Source organism: Coregonus lavaretus (assembly GCF_964263955.1).
Source record: "Coregonus lavaretus genome assembly, chromosome: 6".
NCBI lineage: Eukaryota > Metazoa > Chordata > Actinopteri > Salmoniformes > Salmonidae > Coregonus > Coregonus lavaretus.
Genome location: NC_139993.1, coordinates 9,487,008 through 9,504,811, shown reverse-complemented (window position 1 = coordinate 9,504,811; position 17,804 = coordinate 9,487,008). Strand labels below are relative to the sequence as shown.

The 17,804-nt window shown below is 40.1% G+C and overlaps 2 protein-coding genes across 2 annotated transcripts in view; both read left to right on the top strand.

Moving 5' to 3' along the window:
• The window catches only part of LOC311130362 (U3 small nucleolar RNA-associated protein 18 homolog), a gene marked incomplete at its 3' end in the record, with an annotated part of 96,604 nt that overhangs the window by 45,362 nt on the left and 33,438 nt on the right, over nucleotides 1–17,804 (top strand). The gene's annotated exons all lie outside the window — the stretch shown is intronic.
• LOC311131115 (U3 small nucleolar RNA-associated protein 18 homolog) lies at nucleotides 10,317–16,088 on the top strand. Its single transcript, XM_084163926.1, has 5 exons — nucleotides 10,317–11,398; nucleotides 12,872–12,995; nucleotides 14,154–14,328; nucleotides 14,515–14,657; nucleotides 14,804–16,088. Exons 1-5 carry the CDS (start codon nucleotides 11,275–11,277, stop codon nucleotides 14,826–14,828), a joined length of 591 nt encoding a protein of 196 aa, XP_084020052.1. The 5' UTR covers nucleotides 10,317–11,274; the 3' UTR covers nucleotides 14,829–16,088.

Sequence of the window (17,804 nt, the reverse complement as noted above, 5' to 3'; positions counted from 1 at the left end):
CCTGTTGGCTGTTGGATAGTAATCTATCCTGTTGGCTGTAAGGTAGTAATCTATCCTGTTGGCTGTAAGGTAGTAATCTAACCTGTTGGCTGTAAGGTATTAATCTAACCTGTTGGCTGTTGGGTAGTAATCAAACCTGTTGGCTGTTGGGTAGTAATCTAACCTTTTGTCTGTAAGGTAGTTATCTAACCTGTTGGCTGTAAGGTAGTTATCTATCCTGTTGGCTGTAAGGTAGTAATCTATCCTGTTGGATGTAAGGTAGTAATCTATCCTGTTGGCTGTAAGGTAGTAATCTATCCTGTTGGCTGTAAGGTAGTCATCTAACCTGTTGGCTGTAAGGTAGTAATCTAACCTGTTGGCTGTTGGGTAGTAATCTAACCTGTTGGCTGTTGGGTAGTAATCTAACCTGTTGGATGTTGGGTAGTAATCTATCCTGTTGGCTGTTGGGTAGTAATCTATCCTGTTGGCTGTAGGGTAGTAATCTAACCTGTTGGCTGTAAGGTAGTAATCTAACCTGTTGGGTAGTAATCTAACCTGTTGGCTGTAAGGTAGTAATCTAACCTGTTGGGTAGTAATCTAACCTGTTGGCTGTAAGGTAGTAATCTATCCTGTTGGATGTAAGGTAGTAATCTATCCTGTTGGATGTAAGGTAGTAATCTAACCTGTTGGCTGTAAGGTATTAATCTAACCTGTTGGCTGTTGGGTAGTAATCAAACCTGTTGGCTGTTGGGTAGTAATCTAACCTGTTGGCTGTAAGGTACTAATCTAACCTGTTGGCTGTAAGGTAGTTATCTAACCTGTTGGCTGTAAGGTAGTTATCTATCCTGTTGGCTGTAAGGTAGTAATCTATCCTGTTGGATGTAAGGTAGTAATCTATCCTGTTGGCTGTAAGGTAGTAATCTAACCTGTTGGCTGTAAAGTAGTAATCTATCCTGTTGGCTGTAAGGTAATCATCTAACCTGTTGGCTGTAAGGTAGTAATCTAACCTGTTGGCTGTTGGGTAGTAATCTAACCTGTTGGCTGTTGGGTAGTAATCTAACCTGTTGGATGTTGGGTAGTAATCTATCCTGTTGGCTGTAGGGTAGTAATCTAACCTGTTGGCTGTAAGGTAGTAATTTAACCTGTTGGCTGTAAGGTAGTAATCTAACCTGTTGGGTAGTAATCTATCCTGTTGGCTGTAAGGTAGTAATCTAACCTGTTGGCTGTAAGGTAGTAATCTAACCTGTTGGCTGTAAGGTAGTAATCTAACCTGTTGGCTGTTGGGTAGTAATCTATCCTGTTGGCTGTAAGGTAGTCATCTAACCTGTTGGCTGTAAGGTAGTCATCTAACCTGTTGGCTGTTGGGTAGTAATCTAACCTGTTGGCTGTTGGGTAGTAATCTAACATGTTGGCTGTAAGGTAGTAATCTAACCTGTTGGCTGTAAGGTAGTAATCTAACCTGTTGGCTGTTGGATAGTAATCTAACCTGTTGGCTGTTGGGTAGTAATCTAACCTGTTGGGTAGTAATCTATCCTGTTGGCTGTAAGGTAGTAATCTATCCTGTTGGCTGTAAGGTAGTAATCTATCCTGTTGGCTGTAAGGTAGTAATCTAACCTGTTGGCTGTAAGGTATTAATCTAACCTGTTGGCTGTTGGGTAGTAATCAAACCTGTTGGCTGTTGGGTAGTAATCTAACCTGTTGGCTGTAAGGTAGTTATCTAACCTGTTGGCTGTAAGGTAGTTATCTATCCTGTTGGCTGTAAGGTAGTAATCTATCCTGTTGGATGTAAGGTAGTAATCTATCCTGTTGGCTGTAAGGTAGTCATCTAACCTGTTGGCTGTAAGGTAGTCATCTAACCTGTTGGCTGTTGGGTAGTAATCTAACCTGTTGGCTGTTGGGTAGTAATCTAACCTGTTGGATGTTGGGTAGTAATCTATCCTGTTGGCTGTTGGGTAGTAATCTATCCTGTTGGCTGTAGGGTAGTAATCTAACCTGTTGGCTGTAAGGTAGTAATCTAACCTGTTGGCTGTAAGGTAGTAATCTAACCTGTTGGCTGTAAGGTATTAATCTAACCTGTTGGGTAGTAATCTAACCTGTTGGCTGTAAGGTAGTAATCTATCCTGTTGGATGTAAGGTAGTAATCTATCCTGTTGGCTGTTGGGTAGTAATCTAACCTGTTGGCTGTAAGGTAGTAATCTAACCTGTTGGCTGTAAGGTAGTAATCTATCCTGTTGGCTGTAAAGTAGTAATCTATCCTGTTGGCTGTAAGGTAGTAATCTATCCTGTTGGGTAGTAATCTAACCTGTTGGCTGTAAGGTAGTAATCTAACCTGTTGGCTGTTGGATAGTAATCTAACCTGTTGGCTGTAAGGTAGTAATTTAACCTGTTGGCTGTAAGGTAGTAATCTAACCTGTTGGGTAGTAATCTATCCTGTTGGCTGTAAGGTAGTAATCTAACCTGTTGGCTGTAAGGTAGTAATCTAACCTGTTGGCTGTAAGGTAGTAATCTAACCTGTTGGCTGTTGGGTAGTAATCTATCATGTTGGCTGTTGGGTAGTAATCTATCCTGTTGGCTGTAAGGTAGTAATCTAACCTGTTGGGTAGTAATCTATCCTGTTGGCTGTAAGGTAGTAATCTAACCTGTTGGGTAGTAATCTAACCTGTTGGCTGTAAGGTAGTAATCTAACCTGTTGGGTAGTAATCTATCCTGTTGGCTGTAAGGTACTAATCTAACCTGTTGGCTGTTGGGTAGTAATCTAACCTTTTGGCTGTAAGGTAGTAATCTAACCTGTTGGCTGTAAGGTAGTAATCTAACCTGTTGGCTGTAAGGTAGTAATCTAACCTGTTGGCTGTAAAGTAGTAATCTAACCTGTTGGCTGTAAGGTAGTAATCTAACCTGTTGGCTGTAAGGTAGTAATCTAACCTGTTGGCTGTAAAGTAGTAATGTAACCTGTTGGCTGTAAAGTAGTAATCTAACCTGTTGGCTGTAAGGTAGTAATCTAACCTGTTGGCTGTAAGGTAGTAATCTAACCTGTTGGCTGTAAGGTAGTAATCTAACCTGTTGGCTGTAAGGTAGTAATCTAACCTGTTGGCTGTAAGGTAGTAATCTAACCTGTTGGCTGTAAGGTAGTAATCTAACCTGTTGGCTGTAAGGTAGTAATCTAACCTGTTGGCTGTAAGGTAGTAATCTAACCTGTTGGCTGTAAGGTAGTAATCTAACCTGTTGGCTGTTGGATAGTAATCTATCCTGTTGGCTGTAAGGTAGTAATCTAACCTGTTGGCTGTATGGTATTAATCTAACCTGTTGGCTGTTGGGTAGTAATCTAACCTGTTGGCTGTTGGGTAGTAATCTAACCTGTTGGCTGTTGGGTAGTAATCTATCCTGTTGGCTGTAGGGTAGTAATCTAACCTGTTGGCTGTAAGGTAGTTATCTAACCTGTTGGCTGTAAGGTAGTTATCTAACCTGTTGGCTGTAAGGTAGTTATCTAACCTGTTGGCTGTAAGGTAGTAATCTAACCTGTTGGGTAGTAATCTATCCTGTTGGCTGTAAGGTAGTAATCTAACCTGTTGGCTGTAAGGTATTAATCTATCCTGTTGGCTGTAAGGTAGTTATCTAACCTGTTGGCTGTAAAGTAGTAATCTAACCTGTTGGCTGTAAGGTAGTAATCTAACCTGTTGGCTGTAAGGTAGTAATCTAACCTGTTGGCTGTTGGGTAGTAATCTATCCTGTTGGCTGTAAGGTAGTAATCTAACCTGTTGGCTGTTGGATAGTAATCTAACCTGTTGGCTGTTTGGTAGTAATCTAACCTGTTGGCTGTAAGGTAGTAATCTATCCTGTTGGCTGTTAGGTAGTAATCTATCCTGTTGGTTGTAAGGTAGTAATCTATCCTTTTGGCTGTAAGGTAGTAATCTATCCTGTTGGCTGTAAGGTAGTAATCTAACCTGTTGGCTGTAAGGTAGTTATCTATCCTGTTGGCTGTAAGGTAGTAATCTATCCTGTTGGGTAGTAATCTAACCTGTTGGCTGTAAGGTAGTAATCTATCCTGTTGGGTAGTAATCTAACCTGTTGGCTGTAAGGTAGTAATCTAACCTGTTGGCTGTTGGATAGTAATCTAACCTGTTGGCTGTAAGGTAGTAATCTATCCTGTTGGCTGTTAGGTAGTAATCTAACCTGTTGGTTGTAAGGTAGTAATCTATCCTTTTGGCTGTAAGGTAGTAATCTAACCTGTTGGCTGTAAGGTAGTAATCTATCCTGTTGGCTGTTAGGTAGTAATCTAACCTGTTGGTTGTAAGGTAGTAATCTATCCTTTTGGCTGTAAGGTAGTAATCTATCCTGTTGGATGTAAGGTAGTAATCTATCCTGTTGGATGTAAGGTAGTAATCTATCCTGTTGGATGTAAGGTAGTAATCTATCCTGTTGGCTGTTGGGTAGTAATCTATCCTGTTGGCTGTAAGGTAGTAATCTAACCTGTTGGCTGTAAGGTAGTAATATATCCTGTTGGCTGTAAGGTAGTAATCTATCCTGTTGGCTGTTGGGTAGTAATCTTTCCTGTTGGCTGTAAGGTAGTAATCTATCCTGTTGGCTGTTGGGTAGTAATCTATCCTGTTGGGTGTAAGGTAGTAATCTATCCTGTTGGCTGTAAGGTAGTAATCTAACCTGTTGGCTGTAAGGTAGTAATATATCCTGTTGGCTGTAAGGTAGTAATCTATCCTGTTGGCTGTTGGGTAGTAATCTATCCTGTTGGCTGTAAGGTAGTAATCTATCCTGTTGGCTGTAAGGTAGTAATCTAACCTGTTGGCTGTTGGATAGTAATCTATCCTGTTGGCTGTAAGGTAGTAATCTAACCTGTTGGCTGTATGGTATTAATCTAACCTGTTGGCTGTTGGGTAGTAATCTAACCTGTTGGCTGTTGGGTAGTAATCTATCCTGTTGGCTGTAGGGTAGTAATCTAACCTGTTGGCTGTAAGGTAGTAATCTAACCTGTTGGCTGTAAGGTAGTTATCTAACCTGTTGGCTGTAAAGTAGTTATCTAACCTGTTGGCTGTAAGGTAGTAATCTAACCTGTTGGCTGTAAGGTAGTAATCTAACCTGTTGGGTAGTAATCTATCCTGTTGGCTGTAAGGTAGTAATCTAACCTGTTGGGTAGTAATCTATCCTGTTGGCTGTAAGGTAGTAATCTAACCTGTTGGCTGTAAGGTATTAATCTAACCTGTTGGGTAGTAATCTATCCTGTTGGCTGTAAGGTAGTTATCTAACCTTTTGGCTGTAAAGTAGTAATCTAACCTGTTGGCTGTAAGGTAGTAATCTAACCTGTTGGCTGTAAGGTAGTAATCTAACCTGTTGGCTGTTGGGTAGTAATCTATCCTGTTGGCTGTAAGGTAGTAATATATCCTGTTGGCTGTAAGGTAGTAATCTATCCTGTTGGCTGTTGGGTAGTAATCTATCCTGTTGGCTGTAAGGTAGTAATCTAACCTGTTGGCTGTAAGGTAGTAATCTAACCTGTTGGCTGTTGGGTAGTAATCTATCCTGTTGGCTGTAAGGTAGTAATCTAACCTGTTGGATAGTAATCTAACCTGTTGGCTGTTGGGTAGTAATCTATCCTGTTGGCTGTAAGGTAGTAATCTATCCTGTTGGCTGTAAGGTAGTAATCTAACCTATTGGATAGTAATCTATCCTGTTGGCTGTAAGGTAGTAATCTAACCTGTTGGGTAGTAATCTAACCTGTTGGCTGTAAGGTAGTAATCTATCCTGTTGGATGTAAGGTAGTAATCTATCCTGTTGGCTGTAAGGTAGTAATCTAACCTGTTGGCTGTAAGGTAGTAATCTATCCTGTTGGCTGTTGGGTAGTAATCTATCCTGTTGGCTGTAAGGTAGTAATCTAACCTGTTGGCTGTAAGGTAGTAATCTAACCTGTTGGCTGTAAGGTAGTAATCTAACCTGTTGGCTTTTAGGTAGTAATCTATCCTGTTGGCTGTAAGGTAGTAATCTATCCTGTTGGCTGTAAGGTAGTAATCTAACCTGTTGGATAGTAATCTATCCTGTTGGCTGTAAGGTAGTAATCTAACCTGTTAGATGTAAGGTAGTAATCTAACCTGTTGGCTGTAAGGTAGTAATCTAACCTGTTGGCTGTTGGGTAGTAATCTATCCTGTTGGCTGTAAGGTAGTAATCTAACCTGTTGGCTGTTGGGTAGTAATCTATCCTGTTGGCTGTAAGGTAGTAATCTATCCTGTTGGCTGTAAGGTAGTAATCTAACCTGTTGGCTGTAAGGTAGTAATCTAACCTGTTGGCTGTAAGGTAGTAATCTAACCTGTTGGCTGTAAGGTAGTAATCTAACCTGTTGGCTGTAAGGTAGTAATCTAACATGTTGGCTGTTGGGTAGTAATCTATCCTGTTGGGTAGTAATCTATCCTGTTGGCTGTAAGGTAGTAATCTAACCTGTTGGATGTAAGGTAGTAATCTAACCTGTTGGGTAGTAATATATCCTGTTGGCTGTAAGGTAGTAATCTAACCTGTTGGATGTAAGGTAGTAATCTAACCTGTTGGCTGTAAGGTAGTAATCTAACCTGTTGGCTGTTGGGTAGTAATCTATCCTGTTGGCTGTAAGGTAGTAATCTATCCTGTTGGCTGTTGGGTAGTAATCTATCCTGTTGGCTGTAAGGTAGTAATCTAACCTGTTGACTGTTGGATAGTAATCTAACCTGTTGGCTGTTGGGTAGTAATCTATCCTGTTGGCTGTAAGGTAGTAATCTATCCTGTTGGCTGTAAGGTAGTAATCTAACCTGTTGGCTGTAAGGTAGTAATCTAACCTGTTGGATGTAAGGTAGTAATCTAACCTGTTGGATGTAAGGTAGTAATCTATCCTGTTGGCTGTTGGGTAGTAATCTATCCTGTTGGCTGTTGGGTAGTAATCTATCCTGTTGGCTGTTGGATAGTAATCTATCCTGTTGGCTGTAAGGTAGTAATCTAACCTGTTGGCTGTAAGGTAGTAATCTAACCTGTTGGCTGTAAGGTAGTAATCTAACCTGTTGGCTGTAAGGTAGTAATCTAACCTGTTGGCTGTAAGGTAGTAATCTAACCTGTTGGCTGTAAGGTAGTAATCTAACATGTTGGCTGTTGGGTAGTAATCTATCCTGTTGGCTGTTGGGTAGTAATCTATCCTGTTGGCTGTAAGGTAGTAATCTAACCTGTTGGATGTAAGGTAGTAATCTAACCTGTTGGGTAGTAATATATCCTGTTGGCTGTAAGGTAGTAATATATCCTGTTGGCTGTAAGGTAGTAATCTAACCTGTTGGATGTAAGGTAGTAATCTAACCTGTTGGCTGTAAGGTAGTAATCTAACCTGTTGGCTGTTGGGTAGTAATCTATCCTGTTGGCTGTAAGGTAGTAATCTATCCTGTTGGCTGTTGGGTAGTAATCTATCCTGTTGGCTGTAAGGTAGTAATCTAACCTGTTGGCTGTAAGGTAGTAATCTAACCTGTTGGCTGTTGGGTAGTAATCTATCCTGTTGGCTGTAAGGTAGTAATCTAACCTGTTGGATAGTAATCTAACCTGTTGGCTGTTGGGTAGTAATCTATCCTGTTGGCTGTAAGGTAGTAATCTATCCTGTTGGCTGTAAGGTAGTAATCTAACCTATTGGATAGTAATCTATCCTGTTGGCTGTAAGGTAGTAATCTAACCTGTTGGATGTAAGGTAGTAATCTAACCTGTTGGCTGTAAGGTAGTAATCTAACCAGTTGGCAGTAAGGTAGTAATCTAAACTGTTGGCTGTTGGGTAGTAATCTATCCTGTTGGCTTTAAGGTAGTAATCTATCCTGTTGGCTGTTGGGTAGTAATCTATCCTGTTGGCTGTTGGGTAGTAATCTATCCTGTTGGCTGTTTGGTAGTAATCTATCCTGTTGGCTGTTGGATAGTAATCTAACCTGTTGGGTAGTAATTTATCCTGTTGGCTGTAAGGTAGTAATCTAACCTGTTGGCTGTAAGGTAGTAATCTAACCTGTTGGCTGTTGGGTAGTAAACTATCCTGTTGGCTGTTGGATAGTAATCTATCCTGTTGGCTGTAAGGTAGTAATCTAACCTGTTGGGTAGTAATCTAACCTGTTGGCTGTAAGGTAGTAATCTAACCTGTTGGCTGTAATGTAGTAATCTAACCTGTTGGCTGTAAGGTAGTTATCTAACCTGTTGGCTGTAAGGTAGTAATCTAACCTGTTGGCTGTAAGGTTGTAATCTAACCTGTTGGCTGTTGGGTAGTAATCTAACCTGTTGGCTGTTGGGTAGTAATCTAACCTGTTGGCTGTTGGATAGTAATCTAACCTGTTGGCTGTTGGATAGTAATCTAACCTGTTGGCTGTTGGGTAGTAATCTAACCTGTTGGCTGTAAGGTAGTAATCTATCCTGTTGGCTGTAAAGTAGTAATCTATCCTGTTGGCTGTAAGGTAGTAATCTAACCTGTTGGATGTAAGGTAGTAATCTAACCTGTTGGCTGTAAAGTAGTAATCTAACCTGTTGGCTGTAAGGTAGTAATCTAACCTGTTGGCTGTTGGGTAGTAATCTATCCTGTTGGCTGTAAGGTAGTAATATATCCTGTTGGGTAGTAATCTATCCTGTTGGCTGTAAGGTAGTAATCTATCCTGTTGGCTGTAAGGTAGTAATCTATCCTGTTGGCTGTAAGGTAGTAATCTAACCTGTTGGCTGTAAGGTAGTAATCTAACCTGTTGGCTGTTGGATAGTAATCTAACCTGTTGGCTGTAAGGTAGTAATCTAACCTGTTGGCTGTAAGGTAGTAATCTAACCTGTTGGCTGTTGGATAGTAATCTATCCTGTTGGCTGTAAGGTAGTAATATATCCTGTTGGCTGTAAGGTAGTAATCTAACCTGTTGGCTGTTGGGTAGTAATCTAACCTGTTGGGTAGTAATCTATCCTGTTGGCTGTAAGGTAGTAATCTAACCTGTTGGGTAGTAATCTATCCTGTTGGCTGTAAGGTAGTAATCTAACCTGTTGGATGTAAGGTAGTAATCTAACCTGTTGGATGTAAGGTAGTAATCTAACCTGTTGGCTGTTGGGTAGTAATCTATCCTGTTGGCTGTAAGGTAGTAATCTATCCTGTTGGGTAGTAATCTATCCTGTTGGCTGTAAGGTAGTAATCTATCCTGTTGGCTGTAAGGTAGTAATCTATCCTGTTGGCTGTTGGGTAGTAATCTAACCTGTTGGCTGTTGGGTAGTAATCTAACCTGTTGGCTGTAAGGTAGTAATCTAACCTGTTGGCTGTTGGATAGTAATCTAACCTGTTGGCTGTTGGGTAGTAATCTATCCTGTTGGCTGTAAAGTAGTAATCTATCCTGTTGGCTGTAAGGTAGTAATCTAACCTGTTGGGTAGTAATCTATCCTGTTGGCTGTAAGGTAGTAATCTAACCTGTTGGATGTAAGGTAGTAATCTATCCTCTTGGCTGTAAGGTAGTAATCTATCCTCTTGGCTGTAAGGTAGTAATATATCCTGTTGGCTGTAAGGTAGTAATCTAACCTGTTTGCTGTTGGATAGTAATCTATCCTGTTGGCTGTTGGGTAGTAATCTATCCTGTTGGCTGTAAGGTAGTAATCTAACCTGTTGGCTGTAAGGTAGTAATCTAACCTGTTGGATAGTAATCTATCCTGTTGGCTGTAAGGTAGTAATATAACCTGTTGTCTGTAAGGTAGTAATCTAACCTGTTGGCTGTTGGGTAGTAATCTAACCTGTTGGCTGTAAGGTAGTAATCTAACCTGTTGGCTGTTGGGTAGTAATCTATCCTGTTGGCTGTAAGGTAGTAATCTAACCTGTTGGCTGTTAGGTAGTAATCTAACCTGTTGGCTGTTGGGTAGTAATCTATCCTGTTGGCTGTAAGGTAGTAATCTAACCTGTTTGCTGTTGGATAGTAATATATCCTGTTGGCTGTTGGGTAGTAATCTATCCTGTTGGCTGTAAGGTAGTAATCTATCCTGTTGGCTGTAAGGTAGTAATCTATCCTGTTGGCTGTAAGGTAGTAATCTAACCTGTTGGCTGTAAGGTAGTAATCTAACCTGTTGGATAGTAATCTAACCTGTTGGCTGTAGGGTAGTAATCTAACCTGTTGGCTGTAAGGTAGTAATCTATCCTGTTGGCTGTAAAGTAGTAATCTAACCTGTTTGCTGTTGGATAGTAATCTATCCTGTTGGCTGTTGGGTAGTAATCTAACCTGTTTGCTGTTGGATAGTAATCTATCCTGTTGGCTGTTGGGTAGTAATCTAACCTGTTGGCTGTAGGGTAGTAATCTATCCTGTTGGCTGTAGGGTAGTAATCTATCCTGTTGGCTGTAAGGTAGTAATCTAACCTGTTGGCTGTAAGGTAGTAATCTAACCTGTTGGCTGTTGGGTAGTAATCTAACCTGTTGGCTGTAAGGTAGTAATCTAACCTGTTGGCTGTAAGGTAGTAATATATCCTCTTGGCTGTAAGGTAGTAATCTAACCTGTTGGCTGTTGGGTAGTAATCTAACCTGTTGGGTAGTAATCTAACCTGTTGGCTGTAAGGTAGTCCCAGGATATTCGGCAATACTGGCACTGAACACAAACCCCACTGAGCCTCTGTAATCCGAAGGTTATTAATGCTAACAAGTACACGTAAAATCTCATTGTGAACATTTTATACAGTCTCTGACCTAAATTATTTGCAGGACAGACATCCCATCTCAAAGTTATACAAGTAACAAAAAAATGATACACAGTTTGCTGCACAATATTAGACGGCAACGCTCTTGATCCAGGAGGAGATTCTCTGCTGTTACCAAGAGAAGCTTGTTTTTAGCAAATTTTAGACAGTTAACTTAATAGTTAGAAGATATCTAGCAAACATTTAGTGGTGTAACTAGGGCAAAGGGGGATACCTAGTCAGTTTTTCAACTGAATGTATTCAACTGAAATGTGTCTTCTGCATTTAACCCAACCCCTCTGAATCAGAGAGGTGCGGGGGGCTGCCTTAATCAACATCCATGTCAATGGCGGCCGGGGAACAGTGGGTTTAACTGCCTTGCTAAGGGGCAGAGCGACAGATTTTTGCCCTGTCAGCTCGGGGATTCGATCCAGCAACCTTTCGGTTACTGGCCCAATGCTCCTACCCGCCAGGCTACCTGCCACCCCTAGATCACCTGGCACGTGGTGCAAAACATTGAGTGACTCACAAGGCTCCGGTCTCTCGTCGTTGTGTGCTTGTAAGCCAAACACCATGTGACTTGGAACTAACGGTAAGCTTCATAATGAAAAATGATGTGACAACCACATGCATTGCATAAATGTCAGTATTTTCTCATTGTTGTTTTTTTCAGACAAAGGAGGTAGTGAAAAGCATGAAGATCAACGGAAACATTACGGGAGTGTCTTTCTCCCACGACGGCAGCAAAGTCTTCACCAATTCTGGTGGGTTTTACCCTGGTCTAAAAAGACACACAGCCACATCCCAATCACATCCTAAAGCCTTTTTTTAGATGATTTTAGTTAAAGCTGCAATATGTAACTTTTTGGGCGACCTGACCAAATTCACATAGAAATGTGAGTTATAGATCTGTCACTCTCTTTGAAAGCAAGTCTAAGAAGCGGTAGATTTGTTTTTGTGTCTTTTACTTTCGGTTTTGTACACCAACTTCAAACAGCTGAAAATACAATATTTTTGTTTATGGAAAATATATTTAACAGCGGTTCAGATGATACAATGATTCTCTACACCAGTGGTCACCAACCAGTCAATCTTCAAGGTATTCCTAGTCGGTCACCAAACATTTCTGTATAGAAACAACGATAAAGCCTTGTGTTCCTATTTTATGTGTTTGTTTTGTGCAGTTGGCGGTAGGGGCACTTGATTGAGCAGCCCTAGCACTGGGAAGGCAAAGTGTTCCCGTTTTGAAAAATGTCATGTGTCTGAAGGTAGAACTCCACTTACCCGGCAGGCCCAGAGAGCAAATACAGGCCTACCGCTGGCCAATCAGATAGCTCAGATCACTGTGTCTGCACAGTTTCCTCGAGCCATAGACTGTAAAAAGAAGCCTCGAGCGCACAGCAAAGTTGATACTGTGAAATGTCTAAATGTTTAAAACCATGACTTGAGAGAGACTCAACGAATACAGCAAAGCGCTGCTGTTTTTATGAGTAAGTTTAAGTTGTTATTCAGCACTGTCGATGCGCATTCTCCCTACTTCCACTCACACTACAACCAGTATAGCAAAGTGTTATTAGTGGCGTGACTCTTTTTTATATCGAGTAATATTTCACTTCAACTGGCCATCGTATTAACAACATGAATTGGTGCATGAGGCAGAAATAATGCAGTGCGACTTGAGTTTCTCCATCAGCTGGAAGACTGTGTCCCCTTTTCTGGTGAGAGGCAGCCTCACCGCTGCTCTCTCCTTCCCCTCAGAGTGATCATCAGATGCAGGCCATCAGTCCAGTAAAATAAATAAAAGCAAATGATTATGCTCACTCAGCTGTGCCTTAAGTAATACAGCAAATGATCTATTACCAGTGTGATCATATACCTACAATTTTGAAATATAATTTCAAACAGATCTGAGAAGAACAACATTGGCAGGGCAGTTCAAGCATAGCCAATATTCAGTGATAATGTATTGGGCCTATAGCGTACTACAAACCTCATTGCTACAGAACAATTTTGAATTGGTTAATGTTTCATATATAGGCTTCTGTTTTTTGTCATGTTCCAAAAAAAAAAATCTTGGCTTGCATTTCGACTCAGAAAGTGACCACTGCATTGGCGACCACTGCTTGTTTTGTCACTAGCATTTTAGCAAAAAGGAAATGGCGGAGCGATTTCTGCATATTGCACTTTTAAAGCTGTACATGGGTACCTGTATGTACTAAACCTTTTTGATGTTGCAGAGGAGGGTGAGGTGTACATATGGGACATGAGGAGCAGTAAATGCCTGAACAGGTTCACAGATGATGGCTGTGTGAGTGGGACCTCCATAGCTGCATCCAGGAACGTACAGTATCTGGCCTGCGGGTGAGTCAGCCATTTTGTTTTCATAAGGTTGTTGGTGAGTAGCTCATTTATTCATTCATCCATTTCCTTGCTGATATGATTCAGCAGCGATTGACTCTGTCGTTTTGTGATCAAACCATTGCAATGTTTGTATTGTCCTGTTTGTCTTACTTCACATGTCTTCTTTAGATTTTATGCATGATTCTGTCACAAAACCTTCAGGATAATTGGGTTGTTCCACCAATTAGGTGCCTTTTTTAAGAAGTAACAAATTTTAACATTGTCATAAAGAGCACATTCAACTTAATAAAAAACATGTTTTCCCACTTTTAAGAGGTTAAATAAAACAATTATAGTAAGTGCCTATTAAGTGCCAAATAAAGTAACAGGGTTGAGCATAACAGGGTTGATGATTTCATCTTTAATCAGCCATACATTTCATGGTGACAGGGGGAATGGAATCTTGTTTTGTGCAACAGGAAGTGTTAATTAGTGTTAATTAAATGCAAAAAGTAAGTTAGAAAATGACTAGCCTGTCTATCTATGGATTACAGGGTTGACGTGTTATGCTCGACCCACTCAGTTTTCCACCACAAAACACCAGAAAATGGCCAAAAAGAGTAGAACCAGTTCACCTGCTTTTACTCTACGATTTGACTGTTAGATGTTCTATGTTTTTTTGGGGGGGGGAAATATTAAAAAGGAATAGTTTAATTTTATTAAAACGAGAATTCAGTTCAAGTAACATGGTTGATCTTAAAATGAGGGACAGACATAAATTAATAACATTAAATAAATCATCTTCAGAAATGACTTTGTCAAAGCAACAAAATAACTAGGGCTGTACAATGATGGTGAAACTTGGAGAAATGTTGGGGTTAAGTGAGTTAAAATCTTCCTAGAGGTGACACATGGTTGACGAAGGGACATGTCATAATGCAGAAATGTTGGCACTTTAGCAAGTCTTTATTCATATAATGTGGTCTATGTTAAAGGACATGTCATTTAATATAACAGGCTTTTAAAATGTAAGATTTGTACACAATTTCTACTTACAATATCAAAAGGCACCCATTTAGTGGAACGACCCAATTATTTTTTTTTATATAGAAATACCTAGGATACCTGTAGCACACTCAAGTTTTTCACATACATTTTCTACCATTTCTATTATCTCAGGTCAGCGGCAGGTGTGGTGAACGTGTACTCCCAGGAGGTGTGTATGCGGCAGAACAACCCCAAGCCTCTGAAGGCCATCATGAACCTGGTGACCTCTGCCACCTCTCTCCGCTTCAACCCCACCTCCGAGATCCTGGCCATCGCCTCCAGGGCTGACGACGAGGCTGCCCGATTGGTCAGTCTCTCTCACACACACACAAACCAACCTAATGTTGTCTTTGTCATCATTACAGCTATAATGTATATAAGAGGTTTTATTAAAGCATGACTTGGATATGAATAAAGTTTGAATTGATTTTAAATGAAGTAAAACCATGTCTCTCTTTTACTGTCATCAATGTATCTACCCTTATCATTTCAGGTTCATATCCCCAGCTTCACAGTGTTCTCGAACTTCCCCATGTTCCAGAGGAAAACCATTTACAGGGCCCACTGCCTGGACTTCTCCCCAAACAGCGGCTCCTTCTCCCTGGCCAACAACAAGGGCCATGCCCCTCTCTTCAGGCGAGTCTTGTTTTTCCTGAATATTTTATTTTCGGAAAGCAGAAAATAAAATCAACACTGGGTGATTTTTTTGATACAAATAAATAAATCTAAGAAAGATATTTGAATAATATTAATTTGGTAGATTTTTCTCTACTACATTTCAGGTTGTTGCATTACAAAGACTTTTGAAGAAGAGCATCACAAACGGGATCAAGACACCAAGCTCCCTCAATACAACTAGCATTGTCTTCAAGAAGACATTTTACCATGAAAAGGACTTGACTTGAGGAATTATTTATTCACAGCAAGAGACCATGTCTTCGTTGTCCTGTTTTTTCCGCTTAATTTGAGCAATTATGTTCTGTTTTCAGAATGCACATCCTGTATATTTCTTTCTGTCTGCTTTTAGGGTTTTACAAATGTTTGTGTAATGGATAAAATACAACTTAATTTCCTTGATTCTTGGCTATTATATTTGTTCTGTTTCATGATGATATCGCAGAGAACAATAACATTATAGATTGACTATAATGCTTAAACTAGTATAGAAAAGCTGTCAAACTTGTAGTCTACTCTATGTTGACCTGATAATCTGTTTGTTACCAGCCACAACAATGGATCAGAACTATTCACTGTGAATTCCATCTTGACTAAAGCTGCCATTTTATGAGGAAGGCGCTCCTCTATATCTGATAGTGTGTAAAATTGACCAGCTTCACACAACTTTGGATTAAATACTTAACGTACAGTGCCTAGAGAAAGTATTCATACCCCTTGACTTATTCCCCATTTTGTTGTTACAGCCTAAATTCAAAATTGGTTAAATATGTATTTTTTTCTCACCAATCTACACACAATACCCCATAATGACAAAGTGAAAACATGTTTTTGAAATATATGCAAATGTATTTCAAATTAAATGCAGCAATATCTAATTTACACAAGTATTCACACCCCTTTTGCTATGACCCTCCCAATTGCACTCAGTTGCATCCAATTTCCTTTGATCATCCTTGAGCCGTTGCTACAACTTGATTGGAGTCCACCTGTGGCCAATTCCATTGTTTGGACATGATTTAGAAATAAACACACCTGTCTATTTGAGGTCCCACAGTTGATAGTGCATGTCAGAGCAGACCCTTGCTCCCTTCGGTCTCAACGTAGACTTTGATTTGAAGCCATTCTTGTGATTTTGCTATTCATTGTAAATGTTGTGTGCCTATGTAGCTAAGTATCTATGATCGTATGCTATCCATGTTTTTTGTATGTTGTTTTTATCTGTTAATTGGCCAATGCTATTAGGCCACACCCGGCCATGATTACAGACACCTGCGTGTGTCCTTTCACACTATATAAACCAGTGACCCGCAGTGTTTGTCATTATACCCTGATGAAGACAGCTTGTCTGTCGAAACGTTGGTTATTAAGATATTACATTATTGCATCTGAGCTCCTAGAGTGTGCAGCTTTCCTTTTCTTTTTGAAGAGCAGAAACTATACCATGAAGTCCATGGAACTGTCCGTAGATCTCTGAGGTAGAATTGTGACAAGGCATATCTGGGGAAGGGTATAAAACAATTTCTAGAGTGTTGAAAGCTTCCAAGAGCACATTGGTCTCTATCATTGGGAAATTGATAAAAAATATAGAACTACCCAGACTGCCTAGAGCTGGACCTCTGACCAAACTGAGGGGGGGAAATCAAGTCAAGGGGTATGAATACTTTCTGAAGGCAAAGCCTATCTGACCCAGTTTATCAGCAGAACAAGACCCAGGCATTATGGCTCATAGAACAGTTTGCTTGATGGTGCCATTCGCACTTTGAAATTGACTGCTTTATTTTTTACTGCACCAAAGGGACCTCCCTCCCTGCTGAGCCACAGCTTTGAGAGAAACACACCTACAGACTCCAGATGAATGACAGTCATAGCACCATGTGTTACATACTTTAGATCCTCCTTTAAGACGTCAGTCAGGATAGGTAGCATTCCAACACCTACATTTCTCCTCATAAGGCGTTTGGATCTGCATTCAGCCAAATCATTTCTCTCTCCTCGTGTTTCAGTGCATCTTTATCACATTTATTGTTTTGGTCTGTCCTGAGGTACTCCTGTAATATAATAGGCTGGAGAAATGACTTTATGATGAATGAACCTTAACACCAAACAAACAAAGAGTTGTCCCCTGTAGTCCCCCTAATGCAGAAACCAACAGCAACTATAACGGGTGGGAAGTGCATATATGGGCCTCATCAGCATTTTACGTAGTTTTTGTTCTCATGAGGGTGTCTTGAGAGTCAAAAATAAATATATTTGCCCTGCAGAACAGACATGGAAAAATAGCTGCAGTTGTGAAATGAATGGTAATTTGTGTTTAGGTTTAGGATCAACACAGATTCTATCTATTCTCTGGTCTGTCTGACTAATTTACAGATTTTCGATTTCAGCAGCAGGTTACAGCTGTGTAGTTGGTGAACCTCTCAAAATAACCACAAACTCCTTAATCTATCTCTTATGAATATATATATGTGCTAGTAACAAAATGATCTACACTAATTAGCAATATCTACTTACACAGTATGTCTCTTTCACACGCATGTTAAAGGAGAAATACAGTGCCTTCAAAAAGTATTCACACCCCTTGACGTTTTCCACATTTTGTTGTTACAAAGTGGCACAAAAATTCTACTTTTTTTTTTTAATTAATGGAAAATAAAATACGAATATATTTTGATTAGGTAAGTATTCAACCCCCTGAGTCAATGCATGTTAGAATCAACTTTGGCAGCGATTACAGCTGTCTTTCTGGGTAAGTCTCTAAGAGCTTTACAAACCAGGATTGTACAATATTTACCCATTATTCTTTAAAATATTCTTCAAGCTCTTTCAAGTTGGTTGTTGATTATTGCTAGATAGCCATTTTCAAGTCTTGCCATAGAAGATGTTCCTAATGTTTGGTATACTCCGTGTATATTTGGCCTTGCGTTTCAGGTTATTGTCCTCCTGAAAGGTGGATTTGTCTCCCAGTGTCTGTAGGAAAGCAGACTGAAACAGATTTTCCTTTAGGATTTTGCCTGTTCTTAGCCCTATTCCTTTTATTTTTATCCTAAAAAACTCCCTTGTCCCTGCCGATGACAAGCATACCCATAACATGATGCCGCCACCACC

Coding starts and splice junctions, on each gene's coding strand:
- LOC311131115 (XM_084163926.1), top strand. CDS start 11,275: ATGTCAGTATTTTCTCATTGTTGTTTTTTTCAGACAAAGGAGGTAGTG. Junction 12,996..14,153: donor GTACAGTATCTGGCCTGCGG/GTGAGTCAGCCA, acceptor CTATTATCTCAG/GTCAGCGGCAGGTGTGGTGA. Junction 14,658..14,803: donor GGCCATGCCCCTCTCTTCAG/GCGAGTCTTGTT, acceptor ACTACATTTCAG/GTTGTTGCATTACAAAGACT.